This window comes from Ostrea edulis, chromosome 2 (genome assembly GCF_947568905.1).
Source record: "Ostrea edulis chromosome 2, xbOstEdul1.1, whole genome shotgun sequence".
NCBI lineage: Eukaryota > Metazoa > Mollusca > Bivalvia > Ostreida > Ostreidae > Ostrea > Ostrea edulis.
The window spans coordinates 81,939,747-81,965,145 of record NC_079165.1 but is presented as its reverse complement, the minus strand read 5'-3'; the positions used below and the strand labels follow the sequence as shown (position 1 = coordinate 81,965,145).

Here is a 25,399-nt window from a genome sequence, read left to right as displayed (position 1 = left end):
ACAGTAAGTGATAGAGCTTTGATATTTCACATGAGTATTCCTTGTGACAAGACCTTTCCGTGGGTACCAACATTTTTGACCCCGTGACCTTGACCTTGGAGTTGGACCTACTTTTTGAAAACTTTAACCTTGCTAATAACTTTTGAACAATAAGAGATAGAGCTTTGATATTTCACGTGAGTATTCCTTGTGACAAGACCTTTCCGTGGGTACCAACATTTTTGACCCCGTACTTTGACCTTGGAGTTGGACCTACTTTTTGAAAACTTTAACCTTGCTAATAACTTTTGAACAGTAAGTGATAGAGCTTTGATATTTCACATGAGTATTCCTTGTGACAAGATCTTTCCGTGGGTACCAACATTTTTGACCCCTTGACCTTGGAATTTGACCTACTTTTTGAAAACTTTAACCTTGCTAATAACTTTTGAACAATAAGAGATAGAGCTTTGATATTTCACATGAGTATTCCTTGTGACAAGACCTTTCCGTGGGTACCAACATTTTTGACCCCGTGACCTTGACCTTGGAGTTGGACCTACTTTTTGAAAACTTTAACCTTGCTAATAACTTTTGAACAATAAGAGATAGAGCTTTGATATTTCACATGAGTATTCCTTGTGACAAGACCTTTCCGTGGGTACCAACATTTTTGACCCCGTACCTTGACCTTGGAGTTGGACCTACTTTTTGAAAACCTTGCAAATAACTTTTGAACAGTAAGTGATAGATCTTTGATATTTTACATGAGTATTCCTTGTGACAAAACCTTTCCATTGTTATTGAACCTTTTGACCTTGACATTTGACCTACTTTTAATTTTTTTTTTTACATTGGTCATAACTTCTAAATGGTAAATATTAGAGCTTTCATATTGTACCTGAGCATTTCTTTTGAAAAGATCTTTCTACTGGTACCGAGATATTTGCCCTTGTGACCTTGGCCATATTCGGAATTGGCCATTATCGGGGGCATTTGTGTTTCACAAGCACATCTTGTTTTTAAATTAAAACAGCAGTACTTGGAAGTAGCTACAGTAAATCTATCTCAGAATGTATATATAAATGTTAGGTGAATAAATTTGCTATTTAATCTGGATAACGCTAGCCGTGAAATAGTTTCTGAACTATCTGCCCTAGGGAAATATAGTCTCGAAACTATTTACTGGATGCTATATTTTCCCGTGTTTTCTTTTCTATGATGTCAAAGCCGATAACTCTAATTAGTTTACTTCACTTTGGTATGTCTGACACAAGTAAAGTCTACTTTGGTATGATAGAACACTTTTTTACTGACTATTCGGACAGTAGCAAGTTTATTGTCCCCCTTGACAGCAACTATTTCCGGAGACGCAGCCTCGGGAAATAGTTGCTGTCTTGGGGGAGAATAAACTTGCTATTGTCCTCATAGCTAGTAAATAGGTGTATAATATTTAAAATTTCTATGAAAAATAGGTAGACACATATATTTATTTCAACAACAAAATATTCTGTATCGATAGAATATTAAAAAAAAATAATTTACTGGTTCATCAAACCAATATATAATCAGTATTACAGTGATTACCAAAGGACACCCGCCATATTGTAGGGCTCTGATGATAAGTCATTTGTGTTGGACGTGCTATTGCCTCATTTATATTGAAAACACTATTCAGTTTTATGGATATGTTAAAGTTAAAGGCAACCTTTCATACCTTATACATGACAGAGTAAATATATTTAAAGTGGAAGAGTCATGAATTGTTTCAATTGTATATTAGAATTTTATTTTGAAGGTCATATGAATTGATTTTGAAAATTACTGCTTTTTATGAAAAATGTAAAGATTGGTATGTTTCAATACAAAATTTATCAATAAAAAAAAAATCTAACAATTTTGAAAAGTCCATCTTTTAATCGACCTTGAAATCTGCACTCTGTGACATCACAATGACCCAAGAATGTACATAAACAGTGAGGAAGCAACGAAGCTCGAGACTGAATATCCCGATTTTGAGGTTCAACCACATCAGTAGGATGAGGCCACAATAGGGATCAAAGTTTTACATGGGGATGTATAGGATGAATCTTTAAAGATGATCACTCATATTGATATGCAAGCATCGTCAGGCATTGCGGATTCTAAGTTTGGTCCTCAGGGGTAAGGTGGAGCCACAATAGGGGATCAAAGTTATACATGCGAATATATAAAGAAAATCTTTAAAATTCTTTTTCTCAAGAACCAATGGGCCAGAAGAGTGGAGATTTACTTGAAAGCTTCCCGATATAAAGTAGATTCAAATTTGCTCAGATCATGACCTCTGGGGTATGGTGGGGCCACAATAGGGGATCAAAGTTTTACTAGCTGATATATAGGAAAATCTTCTCCAGAACCACTGGGCCAATTTTAATCAAACTTGGAACAAATCATCCTTAGGTAAAGAGAATTTGAGTTTGTTCATGAAGGGCCATGTCCCCTTCAAATGGGCGGTAATTAAAAAAAATGCGAAATTAGGGTGGAGCCATTTAAAAATCTTCTCAAGAACCACTGGGCCAGAAAAGCTGAAATTTACATGAAAGCTTCATGACAAATTGGGAGATTCAAGTTTGTAAAAATCATTATCCCTGGGGTTAGGAAGGGGCCACAATAGGGGATCAGAGTTTTACATGCAAATGTATAGGGAACCAAACTTTGCACAGATCATCCTTAGATGAAATTTGTTAATATGAAAGGCCATACCCATCTACAAGGTCATATGATAATTGCTGAATTTGTAGTCAAGTTTAATATTTAAGTTTGATAATTAATTAATTTTTAGTCATTACCTTTCAAAAGTTTTTTCTGAACCAAGCTGCTTGTTTAATGATAGTTTTGCTCACTTGTGACAAGACCTTTCTTTTTGTACCAAAGTTTTAACCTCATGACCTTGGAGTCATAGGGGCATCAGTTTTTGACAAATACATCTTGTTGATATACATGAAGAGATCTTCCATATTTAATAGGGGGAAAAGAAATGCTGACTTGATCATGCTACATGTGTTAATCGCAAATATGTTGATGTAGATTGTAATGAATCAAATGTATGAGATTATATCAATTTGTATATATAGTAGGTTGTCACTCAATTAAAAGAGATTATCTCATATTCATTTCAATAATCCTTATTATATTACAAATCGCATTTTCCTCTTTGAACCAACCAATTTCAGCACGCGACACAATCCGTTCACATTGACTATGAACAGATTATGAACTAGTTTAAAGCACGTGACTGAGAGAGCGTAATGATTTGAAAAAAAAACAAACATATTTTACAAAGATCTTGCAAAGTCACACCCCAGATTAAGATTGTGAAATTACGTGGATTATCATCCCAATCTCGTGGTCTCGGAGCTCCAAAATACAGTGCACCTTGCAATGTTGATGAAAGGCAGGGTAAAGTGTGACGTCATGTCTATGTTTTGAAGTACGTCACAATGCAACTGTGACATAGATGAATCTTAGGAGTTTGTTTTATTCAACAAAATATTTCCTTGACCTAAACAAGCATTGTAAACAAATGGTGATTTAGTAAATGAATATATAAGAAATGAACAGCACTTTTGAGCTGTTCATGGTCAATATGAACATATTTGGATTTGAGGCAAATTTTCAATGAATTGCTAACATGATTCACAGAATTTGCCTCAAATCCAAATACATTCATATTGACCATGAACAGCTCAAAAGTGCTGTTCATTTCTTAAATATATGGGAAAGGTTTGCAGAAAAAAATGCACCTCTAATGCTCCTCATTTTAAAAAGACTGTTGAATTCTGCAGTTTTCCTCATCTGATATGGTGGGAACACTGTCAGACTTTGAATCAGTCTTCTTATATCCACATTATTCTGCCACCCTTGGATTGATCCTGAATTGATTGTAGAAAAATTTCCAGATCCCCTGGGAAAAGGAAGAGGCATATTACTGTGTGCTTACATTACAATTTAATGGGATACATTACGGCATTTTTTTTTTTTTTATCATTATGACTGCAGTTTGACAGCTCTATGTAAACTTGGGTGTCATCTATGTCATTTGCAAAGGGTGATAAGTGGGATCTAATTTTGAAAACGAGCACTTTTAATTGGTTGTACTCTTGGTGTCTATGCAGAAAAGTTTTATTTCTGAACTCACAAAGGTAAAATGTGTATAGCCACTTATGGTATTTTAAGAAATGCTTAGTGCCCATATTAGTAAGCTTTTTTGATTTCTTTCAGCAATTTTCTTTGTTTCTCCTAAATGTATAGGGTTTAGGTATATTTATGCGAAACTTGATTTTTCCTATTTTGAGAGTGTTTGAACAGTGATCAATCTCATAACTCCTATAAGCAATACAAAATAGATAGTTGGGCAAACACACAAATATAAACATCAGCATGGCAAATTTAATGATTTCTTTCCTTTTTTAGCATCATTTGTGGACTGACCCAGTTTACAACGAAGGAGCACATTGCGAGGGCTGCATTAGAAGCTGTGTGTTTCCAAACAAGGGAGGTGAGTGTACAGAAAATTAGAACAGGAAAAAACAAAAGAGCCTCGCTGAGACATTTTAGATGGGATTGTCTTGTTTCTTATTTGATTTCACGATTCAATATCCTGTGGTATTTTAGATCCTTGAGGCCATGGCTAAGGATAGTGGAATTCCTTTGCATTCCCTCCAGGTTGATGGAGGAATGACAGCCAATCAGCTGTTAATGCAGCTACAAGCAGATCTCCTGGGAATTAATGTAGGTAAGTTAGGAATAAGGCAGTCTGTTTAAAATCAAACCTCTCACTTAACTCAATGTACAAACAGTTGCGTGGGAGCAGTGCAGCGACTTACTGTATATAGAGTGCTGTTGGAAGTTTGATTTTAATCAGACTGACAAATGAAAGTTTATCTCAAGCTAGTACAGATCAATGTCCAGGTTCCTTTCAATCACAACAGGAAGCTGAAATTAGTTGAATGTTATCTGTGTCAATTATAGGGCGACATAGGAAAATATTTGTAAGTTTAGTAAACATGTACTTGATTCATGATATTGTGTGCCAGGATATCAGAACCCAAAATAGACACTCATACATGTACCAGAAATTCAAAACCCAGTATAGTACACAAACATACTCCAATAATTCAAAACCAAGTATAGCCACTACTCATACATAGAAATTCAAAACCTGCAAACATGTACTCAGTACAGAACATAAACAGGTTCTAGAGACTCAAAACCCAGTGTAGACCTAAAACACAAAACTCAGAGTAGGCCTACAAAAATATGATTTCAAGCACAAATATTCTACCCATCAGAAATGTGATGTTTCAGTAATGATAATAGGCATCATTCCATTATGGAGCAGATTCATGTTCAAATTATGGACCTTTGTCGCTGTTTAGCCACAGTAAGTGGTTTCCAAATTCATTTGTCAGGAGCAGCAATGTGACTCGGGTGAATGTTGTGGCTTAAAGGTTTATTGTTTCTGTGTAGTAAGACCCTCGATGCCAGAGACAACAGCTTTAGGGACTGCTATGGCTGCAGGGGCCGCAGAAGGGGTGGGGGTGTGGAGCCTTAACCCCAAGAACCTCAATGTTCTCACCACAGACACATTCACCCCATGTATCAGGGAGAAAGGTAGGTATAGATATATGTACAGGTATTTTCATTCATTATACTCAGCTGAGCAGCGTTTTACCAAAATTGTAAATTCCATGATCCCAGGGGTAGGAGTTTTATTACCAGAGTGAGGCCAAAATTATCTTAATAATTATTTTCTATATTTGAAAGACTTCCTTAATTTTGGTGATACTGTATAAATACTAAATGTATATTTAAGAAAAGCAGAAAGAAATTTGATGGGATTCAATATTTTTTGGAGATTTAATCCAAGAGAAGCAGAATTTCTATTCTGGTTAAAGTGATTATATGTCAGTTATGATTTCAACATTTGTAAAAATTTCTAAATTTTACATCTGCATCTCTGTTGGTTGGGATTTGGATTTAGCCTCAGGGATTGAGGCTAAATAAGGAATAAGGAATGAATATTTTTGTTTTTCTTGGAAGATTACTTGTTTAAAATCCTTTCTCTATAAGAAATAGATTTCAGTTTTTGAGGATATGAACTGTGACAATATTAACACCGGCCTACTTTGTGAAGCATGTGAGGCACTTCCTGAAAAGTACACTGGCATCAGGCCTTGCAGATCATAACCTCATGTATTTTCAAAAATAAAGTTTATTTCTTCAAAATTATTTACTTTTATTTACATTCTACTTTCATTTAGTCATTAGAAAGGAGGATTTGCAACTGCTTTAGAAAAGAGTTGAGTTAAAAAAAATGATTATCCGGGGGTAGGGCATGTTCACTTTATGAAGAAAAAAAAATGAGAAAATGTGGTAGATTTTCTAACTATCTTTACTTCTGATTATCCCAAATTTCAGATAAAATCTCCACTCTAGCAATGCTGTTCCTCATTGTACAGTACTCATTTGATTGTTGAAGTTCACAGGTCTCTTGTGTTGCTTTCAAAAATGTGGACTGAATGAAGTCTAACATTGTGTCTCTGTACTATTTATTTTAAAGAACGTGATGCAAGATTCAGTCGCTGGAAACTTGCTGTACAGAGGTCAATGCACTGGGAGGCTTCCAATGAAATAGTCGGTAAACGGTCTCTCTTTACTACATATTTTTCATTCATCATTCATTACTAATTCAGTTGTAATGTATATACATATACAGGTGACTCTCGATGGCTCGAACTTCGGTCTCTGGATGTCTCGAAGTAAAATCATGCTCCCAATTTTTCTCTCTATATAACTAGTGATCTTTGTGTAAAGTTGCTTATCTATTAGAATTTTTGCTCTGTGTAAAGTGACATAAAATTGTTCTCTGTGTAAGTTAAGCCTTAATTGGAAATTAGTTTTGTATGTCTATTTTAGAATGAGAAAAGAACAAAGAAATACATAAACTTTAATATATTTTGATTAATGCAAAATAAGGTTCATTTTGAAATCAAATGAATTATCTGTCAAATATGAATGAAAAATGTGTCAAAAGGACCCATGACCTTGCTGGTAAACATTTCCGGTTACTGTAAAATCTTAACCATATGGTCGGACTTTCAATTTCCAAATTTCAATTTCTTAAAGTTTTATCAAGGTCCCTTGGACTTCGAATTATTGCGAGTCACCTGTATGTTTTCAGATGTTTTCCTTATGTATTAGACTCCAGGGATAATGTGTCAATTTTTGTCGAAAAACATCTTATTTATGTGACACTGTTTAATTTTGGCATTATAGAACTGGATTTGATTGTGACATCGAAATTGAACAATAATTTGATTGTGACATCGAAATTGAACAATGATTTGATTGTGACATCGAAATTGAACAATGATTTGATTGTGACATCGAAATTGAACAATGATTTGATTGTGACATGAAGATTGAACAACATGATTGAAGAACTTTTCAGAATTTCAAATCGTATCGACACATCTTTTAAAGGTCATATGCGATGTTTCTCAATAATGTTTAATATTTTGTGACATTTCAGATATATTTCATTTACAAAACAAACTCATAGTGTATTCTGATAACTCCTGGAGGTGGCAAGTAAAATTGTAAACTCAACTCATATGTATAACAGAAGGTTGTATACATAGACATTACTAAGTTATTGTAGCAAGAAGGGAAGAAAAATCTTAGGATTAATTGGAGATCGAACTCTGGACCCTCACGTTACTAGTTAGGTGAGCTAACCTGGCTGATATACGGAGTGTGATGATATTACTACAATCTAAATCTATTTCTGAAATTACACAAGAACTCTTTATTTTTATCAAGTTTATGAAATGATGATTTTAGGAAAAATGTCAGAAACATTGCACATGACCTTAAAAACAAGAATGAAGATGTTGTTCCAAATCACCCACATATACATGTGTATATATACCTGGTACAAAGGTTGCTTTTTAAAGAAGTGTTGTAACTTTTGAAAGTGATCCAAATGTTAGTATGTTTGTCCCATCTTTTGATTGGCCGAAATATTGACTTCAGAACAACTGCATGACAACTGACCATACATGAGGTAGTGTAGTGGTTAACACACTCGCTTCTCACCACAGCCATCCAGGTTCTATCTTCAAAATTGGCAGTTATTGTATGTGAGAGGGTATTGTGGTTACGGACTTGGATACATGGGTGTCCTCCATGCACTCCTACATGAATGACCCCATCATACCCATATCCAAGCCAACAAGAAGCATTAACTTGCTTGTTAATCGATTTTCATAAAATAGATAAAGTGTAAATTAACTTATCATACTAGCATGGGTATTAATTTAGTAATCCTGATGAAGTACAGTAAAATATTTGTATCTCAAAGTTTAAGGGTCTTTGACATAACTTCAAGATATCTGGGGGGTTCGAGATATCTGAACTTCTCTTCTATTTTCATTTAAAGGGACTGATTCATGATTTTCCACAAAATGTTCTTTTTCACTTTTATTGATCAAAATCTATTGTCTAATGTGTTCGAAAGATTTCACATAAAAAATATGGTTATACAGTATCACAGAAGCTCATTTTAGAGAGTTTATTATTTGTTTCGTAAACAAAGATTCTGGTGTTATTGTTTACGAAATTTTCATATGAAATGAATATCGATCTAAATTTATCATATCTTTCACATTTCTAGCATTTTTGGGTTAAAATATGTTGTATAAAAGTTAAAATTTGTGACTATGCAATATTAAGATGATTTATATTACAAAATCATTACATGTATTTCCCTTGTATGTTTGTATACATAAAAAGACTCGTAACACATATTTAAGGTTAAAATAAATAGCTTTTATTTTTGCATTCAGGTCAAAATTTTGGCTGTCAACATTAAAAGTTATATTTTTAATGTTTAACATCGAAAATGAAAAATATTTTCATCAAAAATCGTGAACCAGTCCCTTTAAGTGTCTTCACCTATGTTTCTTTGTGTTCATTTGATGCAGAACACTAGCACTAGTGTAAATGATAATAATCTAATAACTGTTAAAGTGATGATGTAACAATGGTGCTGTTTGGATGAAAAATTTGTTTGATTTCTTAGTTTAAAAAAATTTTGTTCAGAGTTCATCTGCACTAAGCATGCGGGACTACTTTTCTCTGGAATGTGTCTTCCCAGTTCTAATTTTTGCACTATTCATAGAACAGGAATTTCCACACAAGCACTATAAACAAAATGCATTCATTTGATTTTTGTTTTTCATTGCTATCAAAAATAAACCCAACCAAAGATATGAATAAAATACAAATTAATGTAAAGAAACAACATACATAGGCTTAGTGATGACATGGCAGAATAGTCATGGACAACTTGATGACATAGACCACTTACTGGTAGAAGTAGACAGATTACACGAGTTCCCGGTATGTATCGTCTGCTTTACGAGTTCGATAACATGACAGAGCAAGCGGCGACTTTTGGTCTGGGAGATATTAATGAATTGAACTGCATTATATGGAGCTCAGTCAATGAATGTGTTTTAGATGAAGAGGTGTTGAGCTTTTTACTTGATATTGAAATGGAGCCTAGTTACATTCCACCATTCCTATTACACAACCAGTGTTCAACGTCTCCTTCAACACAATGCAGCATAAATTCAGTCACCACTTGTTCTCTTCCTTTATATCTATTTCAGCTTTTAACCACTGCACCTTTAATTTGGCGTATAATCCATTTAATTCTGCACAGTAACTCTACCTGACCTGAACACACAGCCATACCATTTCTACCAATATGTGTTTCTACGCGCCCTTTCAAAAACGTTGATTTAAGCTTTTTGATGGGAGAAACTATTTGTTTTTCTATTCTAAAAACATAATTAAATGATAAGAAATAAAACTTATAACTCTTTGATGCATGTATCAAACAAACTTTTTTATCAATGCGCTACTCGCATTGATGAAGTTTTCCATCCAATTTTTAGCTCAAGTGAGCTATTCTGATCGCCTGTTCATCTGTCTGTCTGTCTGTAAATTTTTACATTTTCGACTTTTTCTCCAGAACCACTGGGCCAATTTAAACCAAACTTGGCCAAAAGCATCCTTGGGTGAAGGGCTTTCAAGTGTGTTCAAATGAAGGGCCATGTCCCTTTCAAAGGGGAGATAACCACAAAAATACAAAAATAGGGTGGGCTCATTTAAAAATCTTCTTCTCAAGAACCACTGAACCAGAAGAGTTGAAATTTACATGAAAGCTTTCTGACATGGTGCAGATTCAAGTTTCTTAAAATCATGGCCCTCAGGGGTTAGATGGGGCCACAAGGGGGGATCAAAGTTTTACATACAAATATATAGGAAAAATCTTTAAAAATCTTCTTCTCAAAAAGCACTGAGCCAGAAAAGCTGAGATTTACATGAAAGCTTTCTGACATAGTGCAGATTTAAGTTTCATTAAATCATGACCCCCGGGGGTAGGATGGGGTCACAAGGGGGGATCAAAGTTTTACATACAAATATAGGGAAAATCTTTAAAATTCTTCTTCTCCAGAACCATAGGGCCAAAGAAGTTGACATTTACATGAAAGCTTTCTGACATTGTGTAGATTCAAGTTTACAAAAATCATGGCCTCCAAGGGTAGGTTGGGGCCATAATAGGGACTAAGGTTTTACATGCAAATATATATGGAAAATCTTCAGATATGGGCCAAGGTGACATAGGTGAGTGATGTGGCCCATGGGCCTCTTGTTTGTTTGATACATGCATCAAACAAAGAATTATAAGTTTCATTTCTTAAATCAAGTTGTTATTTTTTATCCCAGGAATTAAAGTTATGGTAGTAATTCAAAGTCTCCCCCCCCCCCCCATAAAACATTTCATTGTATATACAGTTTGTATCTAAAATAAGATAACCACATAGATCTTGTGTTAACAATATCGATCCAAGATTAAATGAGATGTAGCTATTGCGTTGTAGTTAAAGAACCTATCGCATTAGAAATGAGAATGAAGAATTTAAAAATTACAAAACTATGCAATATTCAAAAATGTTTTTAATAATGTACAATGTACTGTCTTGTTCTTCCCTCTACACCGGCAATCGCTTGAAGATTTGTTTCACACCAGGGGTTGAAAGCTTGTTTTTACTGTGTTGTGACATATGTTTAATGATGGAAAAAAATTTGTGCCTTCTTTTGTACGCAACTGTCATCGTAATTGTTTAATTTTAGTTCACATTGAACCTTGTTTCTCTATTTCCATGTTGATAATATAGTGCAAATTATATAATACATTAACATTTTTATGAGTATTAACTTCAAGCGCACTTTGAAAATCTTTGCGTTTATTCATCCAACTTGTTAATCATTAAAACACTGTCCATGATATTGGCCGTGAAAGTTACCTATTTTATGTTCAAAGACTGCACTAAATTCCTAAGCTGTCATACCTAGCAGACTGGAAAATTGACTGCACAGATAAACAAGATAAAAATAAGGCTTAGGACCTTGAAGACAATTCGACATAAGCGGGATATTCGAAATTACCGAGATATCAAAAGTTTTCTTAAATCATTTATATAGGGTTTACGGCTGGGACTGGTAATCAACTTTGACATAAGCAGGGTATTCGAGATACAGATATTTCACTGTATTGCTATAGTGAGAAGTTCATTCAAACACCATTGATTGGTGAACTACTGCATACCAAGTCTTGATTTAGTTATTCAGTCCAGGTGAGCAATTTGGGCTCTTTAGAACCTCATGTTGACTACTGTAGTAATATAGTGGATTTCCTTTTGTTTAGAAACTCACATCCACTAATGGTCGTAAAATTGAGTGTATTATACACCTACTGACTGGTAGTGAGTGAGATAGCTCTTGTATCACATGAGAGTAACCTTTTTCTGAGGGCTTGCCTGAGGGGAATATTGATACTTCCTGTCAAGGGTTTGATAAATGAGTGACCTCACTCACAATCAGTCAATGAATTATATTACACTGATGCATACACAGGGTTGGATACCACATTTTATACCCCAAGGTATACCGGTAGCTTTGCTGTTTGTGAAAATTTTCTGACTTTGGAAAATACAAACTGTATTTACCTCCCAAACTTTATGTAGGAAAACTTTCAAAAGAATCTTTTCATAACAAACTGTTCTCATTGCATATTGATCACGATCTGTCAGCATGTCGAATATAATGAATGGATACATTTTTTTTTCTTGCAAGATTAGAAAGCCAGCCATCGCCATGGAACACGTTCCCAGGAGGAGCCTTCGCCCTAACCAGCTTAGCCCTCGTTATGCTTTCAGAAATTATACCTCATAGATGATAGGTTGTTCATATTTATAGACATTTTATTTATCATGAGATAGAATAAATAAGCTCTAAGCTATTTGTCAACAAGATTTTTTTTAAATGTAAAACTACAGTCTTAACATGTTTTCACCAATTTGAAAGTGATTTTAATTGGAAACCTGAATAGATTTAAGAGGGAAGTTAATTGTGTAACCTTTGTGAGATTTTTGTATGTGAAAAATTTCCAGGTGTCAAAGCTGACCATGGTAAACACAAGCCTATTTGTCAATAGAGTACTCAGGGCTGTCAGAGCACTTTCTCATACAGGGACACATATCCCCTTTAATTGGGAAATTTTTTGATTTTTGATCAATTGGGGAAATTGAGTTTACTGTGTTTTCCATCCAAATAAAGTTTAAAACATAAGAACAACAAATTGATCATTTTGATTTTAATTTTTATATTTATTCAGTTCTTGATTCTATTTATCAATTTTTCCCCTGCCAGTTTATAATGTACCACAGGCTATTATATCACTTGGTTTCGAATTTACTATTAAAGAGCACTCATGCCTGTGACATTGTACAATATATTTTCAATTTTTAAATGCATTTGTGAAATTTTGCTCATAAAATTGGGGGGAATGTTTCACTTTTTGTCATTGGGAATGGGTCCGATATTCGGTGTAACTTTGAGGGGAGTGATTATCCTGGTACTGAAATGACGAATATCCCGTGTCATATTTACACATGTAGATACAGCCATGTAGTTGATCTTCAATTTACTTCCTGTTAAGAGTTAATTTCAGATATGTGTATGTCAAGGGAAAACTACGAGATATTATTTTAAATAAAACATTTTCTGTAATGATAAGATCAGCTTAAGTACATGCTAAGTTTATTTTATAGAGCTTTCAATTGACAATTCAAATAACGTCCTTGTCAATGGCTGCTGAATTGTCAAATGAAGCACAATATTATGAATTTAGACTTGTCTATAATTGTGACATACTATTAATCGTAGTTTGACAATTGAATGAATATCGATAATGATTGTGTAAACATGTACATGTGATAACTGTAGATAATCAACACATATCTATTCTTAAGAGCTGTAAATAGGTGCTTGTTATCTATTCTTCATGGGCTCATATTTATAGAATGACAAGAGCTGTAAACAGGTGCTTGTTGAAATCGTGTATGTAGCAAACCTCGTTCAAAACATGTCTGTGGCAGACTGGAGTCAGAGTGGATAGACTTGGCAAGATTATGATGATAATCTATGCCAAATACACCAGTGGATTTCCTGTAAATGTACCAAGTATTTCAAAGAGACTAATATGTGTCCTTATGGTGCTACATTTTTCTGATTAGTCAGTAGTTTAATAATATGTAAATGTACAATATAGATTAGCATTATTTGTTTTGAACATAGTTAAGGACATGTTTGGTGTTTCTTACATTTTCTTTAGAATTATTTTTTCATCTCCTTGATATGAAGAGTTCTTGTATGATTTTCAAAATAGGTTTAAAACTTATAGTAATGTTACCCTACTTTGTATACTGACCTGGGTAACTCGTTTTAATGAAAGGGTCCTGGGTTTTGATAATGGATTGATCTAAAGAATCTCCTTCTTTGCTCTTTAAAACAACTCACTGTAATATATAAGAGTTAACTTTTATGCAGATTTTTTTGTTGAAACGAGATAGAATGCAAGCGAGTTGTATGTGAAATATCACAAAAATGATATATCATTGAGAAATGTCACGTGTGTCCTTAATCTTGATAATTTTGTTTGCCAAGGTTTTTTTGGGGTAATAAATTACATGTAAGGAGATAAATATTAAAGACTTTGTATTTTCATCATATTCAGTGATGTTGATTTTGCAGTCAGGGCTTTAAGACAAACTGTGGTGGGGTTGTACTAAAATATTGATCAATATTTTGACATGTCGAAGACCGCTTCAACAACTCGGAGCAATGCTCATTAGCTTTAACTATCTTTTTAACATGAGATCTGACCAAATGACATGCATAATAGAGTAGAATAGTGCTGGTAACAGTGGTTTGCCTTGAATCCCAATTGTGGTAAATATGAAGAATTTTGATAGAGTCAGTATTCATATTAAGTGTAATGTTAGACTTAAAGGGACTGATTCATGATTTTCCCCAAAATTGTGTTTTTCACTTTTAATTATCAAAATCTACTGTCTAATGTGTTGCAAAGGTTTTACAAAAAATTAAGGTTACACAGTATGAAAGAAGCTCATTATAGAGAGTTTGATATCTGTTATGGTTTGCAAAGTTTTCAAAATGTATGGATATCGATCTAATTTCATTGTATATATCACATTTCAAGTATTCTGAAGGTAAAATGTGCCACTCAAATGTTAAATTTGTGACTGTGCAAAATTAAGATGCTTTAAAATACAAAATTAACATTTCACTGGTTTGTTTGTTAAACGTATAATTTCGGCGATTTTGACTAGAAATGTTTGTTGGTAAAATACGGCTTACAAAACGCAGAGCCAAGGCTAAAACATTACTCTTTATCTTTGCATTATAAAGGTCCAAATTTTGGTTGTCAACTTTAAATGAGTTATATTTTTAATGCTCAACATAAAAAATGAGAAATATTTATTTAAAAAAAACGAGAACCAGTCCCTCTAATAATAATGTATAAAAGGTTTAGGAATAAATTGAAAGTAAGATGATAGTCTTCTCTGGTTTGAGTGAGAACAGTCTGGTGATAGTGAAACATACACCACAGACTGAGAACAGTCTGGGGATAGTGAAACATACACCACAGACTGAGAACAGTCTGGGGATAGTGAAACATACACCACAGACTGAGAACAGTCTGGGGATAGTAAAACATACACCACAGACTGCAGGAAATGGCTTCTTTTTTTCTTTTTTAAAAATCCACTTTATTTATTGATAATGGATGAAATAACTCTTTTCTCCCGAAGTAATGCTATACCGTATATACTCGCCTATAAGTTGGTTGTATAGTTTTTAGGTTATTTAGGAGGGAATTGACATTGGCCCATTTATAAGTCGGTCCAACTTTTTCAAGAGTCGGTTGGCAATTTTAAATCAATGCTTTAATGTTTTTACCTGTGTTTCAAATAATATTTTGAGAAATGCGCTGATATTTGATATTTTTCTCCCCACAAATCAATTTCATATCAAAACTCTTATGTATATATCCATGTTCCAATAATTATGGGTTGGGATATGACATCAATATTTCACTTTCTATTTTCAACAAATTAAACAGTTACTATTTTGTTTATTTCGTCCATGTTTTTGTTGTTTAAAAAATACTAGGCTATACATTACACCATCCAGAAAAAAAACCTAATCTTCTTAGGACACTTCTGTAAGTTGGACATAGAGTTTTGGACAAAAATTTAACTCCCAAAATCCGACTTATAGGCGAGTATATATATGGTAAATTGTTACATTTATAAAAGGATAAAGTTCAGGTCTTTTCTCTGTAACTAATGCTAATTACTACATTTAAATTCATTGACATATCCCCCGACCTTCTAATGACCTTGATTGAAGACGATATCACATCTGTAAGTAATGCACAGATCATACTAGTATGTAAAATTTTATTTGTTAAGGGACCATTTTTTGTCATTTACGCAATATTTTAGTGTCTTGAATACCTGAACATTGAAAGATATGTCTATACATGTTTTATAAAAATGTGGGACTCTTTTTTTCTTCTTTCATTGTGCAAGTTTGTGCATTTATTGGGTACTACATGTATTACACTATGTTTAATATGTTCTTATTCTGTGGAATCTGAAAACGGAGAAATATGACTAAGCATTAATTTGTCCGATTAATACATGTACATGCATAATATAAGTTTACATAATTAGCTGCTTGCATTTCTTATGAATTAAAGGTACTGTATCACATTTTGTTGTTTCTTACAAAGGAAAGTTTTATAGAAACTCATCAGTTCTATATGTGCTACCCACAGAGATGAGCTTATTAAGTGATTGTAGATGGTTGAGATTTTGTTGTATAAAAGTCCTTTCAATGCTATTTCAGTGATAGCATGTTTTACAGCTGTTAGATGTTACACTTGACCTTATTTTTATCAATCAAGAGATCATTTTTAGTTCACCTGAGCTGAAAGCTCACATGAGCTTTTCTGATTGCCTGTTGTCCATCTGGCTGTCTGTAAACTTTTTACATTTTTGACTTCTTCTCCAGAACCACTGGGCCAGTTTCAACCAAACTTGACAAAAAGGTTAAGGGCTTTCAAGTGAAGGGCCATGTCCTCTTCAAAGGGGAGATAATCACAAAATGCAAAAATAGGGTGGGGTCATTTAAAAATCTTTTCAAGAACTATTAAGCCAGAGGAGCTGAAATTTACATTAAGGGTTTCTGACATAGTGCAGATTCTAGTTTGTTAATATTAAAAATCATGGGCCCCGGGGGTAGGTTGGGGCCACAATAGAGATCAAAGTTTTACATGCAAATGTACAAGGAAAATCTTTAAATATGGGCCAAGGTGACTCAGATGAGCGATGTGATCCACGGGCCTCTTGTTCATGTTATTGTAGATGTTATGGGGTGTGAAAGCTAGTTTGGATCACTCTAGTGAAAGCTAGTTTGGATCACTCTAATTCATAGTGTCAGACTAAAGGTCTCTCTTTTGCCTGTCAGGCTTAAATACCCAAGGTACACAGAGGTTTGTTCATGGTGCTGATTGATGTAATGTAAGATACTTATAAAAATCATATTAGGTCTCTGGTTGAATTTACACAGAAAATTATAGGCAATTTCTACACTGTATACCCTTACAAAGGAGATAATGATATATTATAGGAATACACTTATTTTCTGGGACAAATCTTGTCAATTTGTGGGATATCTTAAGCATAAAATATGTCTGGACTACTCGTATGACACATAGCTATTGGTATTTTGCGGAACGAAACCGGTTGTGGGGTACCTTTAGGGGGAATCGACTGTAAAAGGTAAAGGGTTTTAAAATTTAATACCAACAGCCCGACACATCTTGGTCCTATGATAGTTTTTTAAAACCATCCTAACTCGCAATACATTTTGGTCTTAAAGCTGTTCTAATTTATGATACTTTCAGATATCCTAAAAGCTGTTATATCCAGACTTATGAGTAAATATGGTAGTTGTTTACTATTTGCTTGTGTCCTGCAGAGTTTTGCACAAATTGATTCCCAAATATGCTTGTTTGAATTATTCGTTGTCACGGAAGAGAGTTTTGAAAACGGTACTCTTTTGCATCGGGAGTGTCTGGAGCTCGGCCTCGGAGAAGTCGCGGTTTCGTGTCGTAGCTTGCTCTCATTTATTCAAGAAATAAGTTTCATTTTAAGCCCCCCCCCCCCCCCTTCAAAGAAGAGGATATGTAACTTTGCACATGTCGGTCAGTAAACCACATATTGTCTACTCAATATCTTGAGAACCATTCACTTGATTGTAATGATATTCCATGTATGTGTAACTCCTATAAGCAATACAAAATAGAGAATTGGGCAAACACGGACCCCTGGATATACCAGAGGTGGGATCAGGTCCCCAGGAGGAGTAAGCATCCCCTGTCGACCGGTCACACCCCCACCGTGAACCCTATTATCTTGATCAGGTAAATGGAGTTATGCGTAGTCAAAATCAGTATGCCAAGAAAGGTCTAGCAATCGGTATGAAACACGTCAGACAGCATTTGACCCAATGATAGGTTGTATTGGCAAACTAGCAAGCAGTAATTCCACCAAATTGATGCACACATCAATTGAATATATTGATCAGAGCAATAATGGAAGTGCGCAGGTTTAAAGTATGACAAAGATCAAAGGAAAAAGTACCGCATCATAGAAATAGCTCTGCACTTAAAATGATCATGCATTCGTGTTTAGTGTTGTGCCCTGACCTTTTAGTTAGAAAAAGTCGTATTAAACGATTCTATCGCAAAGGGGCATGAATTAAATTAAATAAAGGACCTCGAACGATGAACACCATAAAATGGTTGTTGAATACAAATACATAAATAAGCCTGTAACCTTTTTATCTACCCCCACGGAATGAAGGTCTGTACATCGCATTAAAATAGAAATTGGTTTGCACTTGTAGTCAAAATTTCGTGTTTAGTGTTGTGCGCAAACCTTTTTTAAAAAGTTTTAAGAAGTCGCATTATTCATGAAGCAATTTATATTCAGATTAGTAATAATAAGAAATTTGAAGTAACGCTGGATGATAAGATTACGTATTAGTTAAAAAAACAACAACAAAACAACTAATGCATTTAATGTCTTACTTTCAGATGACAAGGGGGAAAAAATCAACTTCATGGCTGAATCTCCCCAAAATACTCAGCAACGATTCTATCGCATTAATCAAACTCGTTAAAGCATTGACAAAAGGACCTAGGGCACACAGTCGAGAACGGATCGATTCGAAAATGGAGATTCTAGTATAACAACCTTTGCGTTAGTACTGGATGCCATGGTATGTGAGACCTTGAAGCGAGGGAGGGAGGGGGGGGTAAGGATTCTAGAGTGCTGGCCATGTTAAATTTCTGAAGAGAAAAGTGGGTCAAAGTCCCGGATCCAACCGGCTTTGTAAATGAGAGTATAATTCGATTTTTCTCAAGAGAGTGGAACTCGGTGGACAACACCATTCAAAAGGATATTAAATATCATTCAAATATACATGGAGACGACAATTAAGACACACGAAGACAATTAATTAAGACAATTGAGATAAATAAACACACGGAGCCGAGTATGGATGGCCACCAACAGAGTAGAAAGTGTAGTTACCCGGAGTACCTCCTACATCATATTACCGTAACCCTGGAGGTCTCCAATAACGCACAAACAGTATAGACAACAAACCCGGAGATCTTCAATAACGAACAAAGGGTGTAAACAACAAGCCTGGAGGTTTCCAATAACGCACAGATCAAAGGCGGATCCAGCGCCGGCACACCCCCTGCACCCCCATCAGTGCAAAGCTTCAAGGCAACCCCAGCCTTCTACTGCGCCCCCCCCCCCCCCCCCCCGTTATAAAATTCCTGGATCCGCCACTGCAGAGGGTGTAGACTACAAGCCTGGAGGTCTCTAATAACGCACAAAGGATGTAGACAACAAGCCTCCGCACCATCAGACAACATCGAACGATATCTTTTAAATAACTCTACGTGAAAGGTAAAGATAACGAACAACGATCATCTCATAACTCCTATAAGCAATCAATCTCATAACTCCTATTACAATCTTTTCATCCTGCGTCATTGTCATTTTCAATCATTTCGTCAAAATAAAAAAAAATAAAAAAAAACAAGCATTATAAACCCCAATTTAGTAAGAAATTGAATATTTTATTAGAATTCAGCTCCTAAAGCAGACAGCGCGAATTCTCTCAGATATTCGATATATTAAACACGAGTGTTTGAGAAATGTAACAGCTTTCAGTCAAAGTAGATTGTATAATCTGTTTCTCAAGACGTTTGTGTCTTCCGTGCAACATGTCTTGGACAAGAGAACTCCCAATTTAGTTGTTTTTGAGAAAAATAGATGGACCGATCTCTTCAACTTGTCCAATTGATCTGGAACCCGTGTTATGGGATCGTTTCACCATGGTAACGATGGTCCACGGTGTGACTGGAGATTCAAGGGGCTCGTTGCATTTCCCCCCTAATCCCTGTTACATAACAGATAATGTATTGTCATCAGGAAAACACACACACACACACACACACACACACACACACACACACACACTATTCTTTACGTTATCATGTTTTCAGTAAGTCACCCACTATAATTTACTATAATAAATTTCACAGTTTTTATTCATTCGAATAATGTTTATGCCACAATTAAATGCCATGTCAATGAAAAATATGAATAAACAAGTTACAGAAATTAACCGAGAAACGGCAGCTACGTAACCCTTTGTTCTGGTGTAACCGAGTTACAAAATTTGCATCTCAGGGAGCTTCCATTATACACAACAGTCCGTGGACATGGCCCCCTTTGTTTGTTTAAAAAATCCCTTATGAGATAAATGTAACTATTTTCATTTAATTTCTCGTTTTACAAACGTAATTAAGAGAAATGATATACCTCACCTTCATACTAAACACAATGGTGGATCCAAGGGGAGGGGGTCCGGGTTGGAACCCCCCTTTCTCTGGGGCTTCTATGTATTTTTTTATTTCTTAACTATATAATGTACAAAAATTCATTGAGCTCATTTTCGTAACATTGTTTATTCAGTGGCAAAACATAAATTCAGAAACTTAGTGGTTGATAATCCAATAGTGACATTTATATGGACGAAATTTTATACCCCTGTATTGAAGGTTGTTGTCAGCTAAGCATCACTAGTATTAACCAATATACAAAAATACAACTGGGTTCTGCTTTGGCGGTTTGCGTTCAATAAAACTTTAATAGCATATAATGCCAAAAATAAATGGCAAAATCCTTTGATTTCTTGAATTACTTTATTGGGAGAACCTAATTTTCCCCCAAAAACCCTTAAAATGTGGGTCATTTTATTAATTTCACCTTATTAAAATGATAGAAAATAGTACAAGTGACTTAATAGGAGAAATATTTCAAGCCCCATAAAATCTGTGAAATCCAGGAGGTTCCGGGGGCTTCGCCCCCTGGACCCCCACCAGGGCTTCACCCTGGACCCACTGCCTCATAAAGTGGCGCCCCCGTAACCACAATTCCTGGATCCGCCCCTGTCCTGTGTTTTGCAATCGTCGGGAACCCACGGTCGGTCGCTTTCTCTCCGTTTACCTCCCGTGGGACACAACGCCGATATTTTCGCATAACTCGTTATAATGCATGACCTTATGTGACCTATCGAGGACCAATTGGAATCGCCGTAAGTATTCCCAGAACTCAAAAGTATCAGCTACAATGGCGGTGCCCATGAAAAAGTGTGTGTTTTGTTGTGCCACTATTAAAGATATATAGATGAAAACTCCTGATTTGGCACCCAGAATGGCTGATTATTTTGGCTAATAATTCACTTTCACATGTAACCCCCCCCCCTCCCTCTTTCGGAAATCATGGATCCGCCACTGGTATGGTCATTATCATCGGTGCTGCATGGCACGTGAATAAGATCAGTCATGCATAATACAATTTAAAAAATTGATGCAAATTTGAATTAAAATATGGTCTTACAATCCCGTTCACATGTCATTTTGTAATTAGCGTAGGTGAGACATCAATTGTGTTCACACTAGAGAGGTATGTAAAGGTCACAATTACTGGCTCAAATTGCACCGACAACACAAATAGAACAAATATGGCAGTACTTAATACGCAAGTAAGTTTAATATACCTATATAAACCGATGAAATACCAATTCCGTGAAAGAAACACATTGCTCCCGTATGATGGAAAAGTGGCGAGACAATGAGTGCTGACATTAAACGCTTGGTATCACAGGGTTTTTCCTCCCCTGTCTTTATAGATATATACACCCTCCGCTTCAATAATGCAGATAAAGCATCTCACTGAAAGTTTTGTAACCCGTCCAACTCAAACGTTGTCAAAATCTTTCTGATATCAAGATATCAGAAAAACAAGTTTTTTACTGATATCAAGAAATCGAATTTTTGATATCAAAAATTATAATTTTTGATATAAAAAAAGAACTTAGATTTTTTATATAAAAAAAATCAGATTTACTGATATCAAATATTCAAATTCTTGATATCAATAAATAACTTGTTTTTCTGATATCAAGAATTTGATTTTTTGATATCAGAAAATTATTTTTCAATATCAGGAATTCGAATTCTTGATATCGGAAAATAATTTTTTATATAAGAAAATGATTTGTATTTTCTGATATCAGAAAATCGATTTTTTGATATCAGAAAACAAGACTCATATAAAACTTCGATCGACTTAATAAATGCTCCCTGTGATGCAACCTTCATCTTCCCGCCTGAAATTTGTTGCGAATCTGTAGATGCATGCTGGGAATAAATGGTTAATCTAATTTATTATGGAAAATTCTTCCATATCTACAATGGTCAGCACTGCTTTGTCCGCGATTCGCTATGAAATGAACGGGGTCGATCCTGAAGAAGTGCAAACGAGACCCGAAGAGAATGATGGAGACGCACTGAACAGGAAGATAAAACTATCATATTTATGGCACGCCAAATTCACAAAAATGAGCTAAACATAGTTTCACAGTTGATAAACTAGGTTTATCGACTGTAAACTATAGTTTACGAACTGTAAACTATAGTTAACGATTCGTTAACTTTAGTTTTCATCCGTAAAACTATATTTAACGGTTGTAAACTATAGTTTACAAATGCTAATCCAAGTTTATCTGTCTTTAAATAAACGTTAACAATAGATTTTGCTGATAAATACAGATTTACATTTGTAAACTATAATTTACATTCGTTAACTATAGTTCACAATTGTTAATCCTAGTTTCACAAATTGTGATACTATATTTATCACCGTATATAACCGTAGTTTACAATCATGAAACCGTATTTATCAGATAAACTATGTTTTGCAATCGCTAATGATTGTTTTCATTGTTAATTATAGTTTACGCTTGTGAAACATAGATTATCTGTTAACTATGGTTTACAGATATGAAATATAGATTAACGTCGTTAACTATAGTTTACGGTCCGTAAACTATAGTTTACAGTTGATAAACCTAGATTATCAACTGTGAAACGATGTTTAGCTCATTTTTGTGAATTTGGCGTGCCATACATATTCATATAGGCCTATATTCCTAAACGGCGTAGTGTACCTATCACGTTTTCAACACTTCATTTCTACATGTTGAATATGTCCAAAATTATCAAGAACCCTTATAAAATTCTCTATATCGTTAAAAAAATCTTCAAAGAATCTGAAACATCAACGAATTTTAGAAAGCAAATCGGGCACTGTAGACTGTAGTTCAGCGATTTTCTACGGGTCAAGCGAGTATTCATTATTTATGTAGATATTTTTGGCCATTTTCTTTTGTTTTCTGATATCAGAAAATATATTTTGCGATATCAAGAAATCAGTTTGAATTCCTGATATCAGAAAATCGATTTTTTGATATCAGAAAATGGTTTTTTGACACCAGGAATTCGAATTTCTGATATCAGAAAATGTCATATTTTTATATTAAGAATGTGAATTTCTGATATCAAAAATTATATTTCTTGATATCAGAAAAATTAATGTATTTTTTTATATCAGAAAATGATTTTTTGATATCAAATATTCGAATTTTTGATATCCGAAAATCATTTTTTGATGTCAAATACACTGTAGTCAAATTTTTTTTATATCAGAAAACGACTGTTATTATTTGATATCAATAATTCGAATTTCTGATATAAAAAATTCATTTTCTGATATCAAAAAATATACTTTTTGATATCAAAAAATGATTTTTTATCAAAAAATAATTTTTTTATATCAGAAAATATTTAAAAAATATTAAAAAGGCGCCTCATACACCCAGAGTTCCGTGCGCAACGCGCCCTCTGGTGAGAGAATGGTTGTGTCCCACGGTAGGTAAACGGAGAACGACCGACCGTGGGTTTCCGACGATGGTGTTTTACATAGCTATCTATAAATTTACTGACGAAAATTCTTCTAAGAGAGAGACGCCGCAGTGGTCTAGAGGTAGAACGTTCGCCCCGCATATGGAAGGTCGGGATTCGAATCCTAGCCGCGACAGACCTAAGTCGTTAAAACACGTAGTGACAGTTCCATCGCTCAAACGCTCGGCATTAGGTGTGAGTGTCACGGAGATGACATTAAAAACGGATGTCCCGTGTCTCAGTAGATGTGGCACGCTGAAGAACCTTCACTGCTCAATGGCCGTAAGCGCCGCCGAACATAGGCCTAAATTCGAAGCCCTTCACAGGTCTTGGTGACCTCTCTATAGGATATAACAATAAACGTTAATTCGCGAAAGTGTTGCGATGTGCATTGATTCGTGAAAGCTACGGGTAATGACGCTAAAATCACGTGTTATAACGCGTAAATAACGCATTTATTCGTGTTATAACGCAAAATAACGCAGAATATTGTATTAGGTACGAAAATGAGCTTAATGGGCTTTCGTAGTGTAGGAAAACAAGAAATTAGATGAAAATGAGAATGGCTGCATATATTCCATATAGCTAATTGTTCTCTATAAACAAAAAAAGGGGAGTACCTGTGGTATGCATATTTTGTCCGTAGGCCTTCCATGACAGAATTCCCAATCGTTGTTCTGATTCTATGTGTGTTGTATGCCAAATTTAGCAAAAAAAATCTATAATTGAGAGAAAGTTGAAAATATTTGTGAAAAGGTGAATATAAGGAAGTGACCAGCCTCATAACGCCGATAAAGAAGACAAAGTCATGTTAAGATTAGGGCAAACACGGATCCCTGAACATATCATAGGGAGTGTCCAGGATGAGTAATTATTCCCTATCGACCGGTCAAATCCGACGTGATACCTACATCTTGATCATGGAAACGGAGTAATCCGTAGTCAAAATCAGTGTGTAAAGAACGGCATACAATTGGTATGAAACAGCATTTGACCCAATAACAGGTGGTATTGGTAAAGTAGATCGTTGTAACGACCATAAAATTTGTGAAATGCTGACTTTAACCCCCTGCATCATCAACTTGTTTGTTAGAAGTCTTCCTCGATTTAAAAACTGATCATACGCAGAACAAGTTATTGCGTATTGTTATGTACTACTTGTACTTAGTTGACACCTGTGACCTAGGTTGTTCTAGAGCGCATGTTTACTTCGTTAGTAGAAAGATGGCATAATGGTAGCATTATTGTCTTTTATGGTTGTACTAGAAAATCCACTCTTACTATGAATACACTGGTATCCAGTGATTGGATAATATTCTAGACTGGTATCCAGTGATTGGGTAATATTCTAGACTGGTATCCAGTGATCGGGTAATATTCTAGACCGGTATAAAACGATTTGGTAATATTCTAGACCGGTATCCAGTGATTGGGTAATATTCTAGACCGGTATCCAGTGATTGGGTAATATTCTAGACCGGT

At 34.9% G+C, this 25,399-nt stretch overlaps 1 protein-coding gene across 3 annotated transcripts in view; it reads left to right on the top strand.

Moving 5' to 3' along the window:
* Positions 1 to 16,233, top strand: part of LOC125680558 (glycerol kinase-like) — a 52,188-nt gene extending 35,955 nt beyond the window's left edge. The window contains exons 13-17 of one of the 3 annotated variants that reach the window (XM_048920244.2): positions 4,432 to 4,516; positions 4,633 to 4,753; positions 5,488 to 5,631; positions 6,581 to 6,658; positions 12,234 to 16,233. In XM_048920244.2, coding sequence (XP_048776201.1) covers positions 4,432 to 4,516; positions 4,633 to 4,753; positions 5,488 to 5,631; positions 6,581 to 6,658; positions 12,234 to 12,331 — 526 coding nt within the window. In that variant the 3' untranslated portion in view covers positions 12,332 to 16,233. Of the gene's footprint in view, positions 1 to 4,431; positions 4,517 to 4,632; positions 4,754 to 5,487; positions 5,632 to 6,580; positions 6,659 to 12,228 lie in introns of those variants that run through there. The other 2 variants (XM_048920245.2, XM_048920246.2) reach the window with 2 other exon arrangements.
* Positions 16,234 to 25,399: the final 9,166 nt, after the last annotated feature.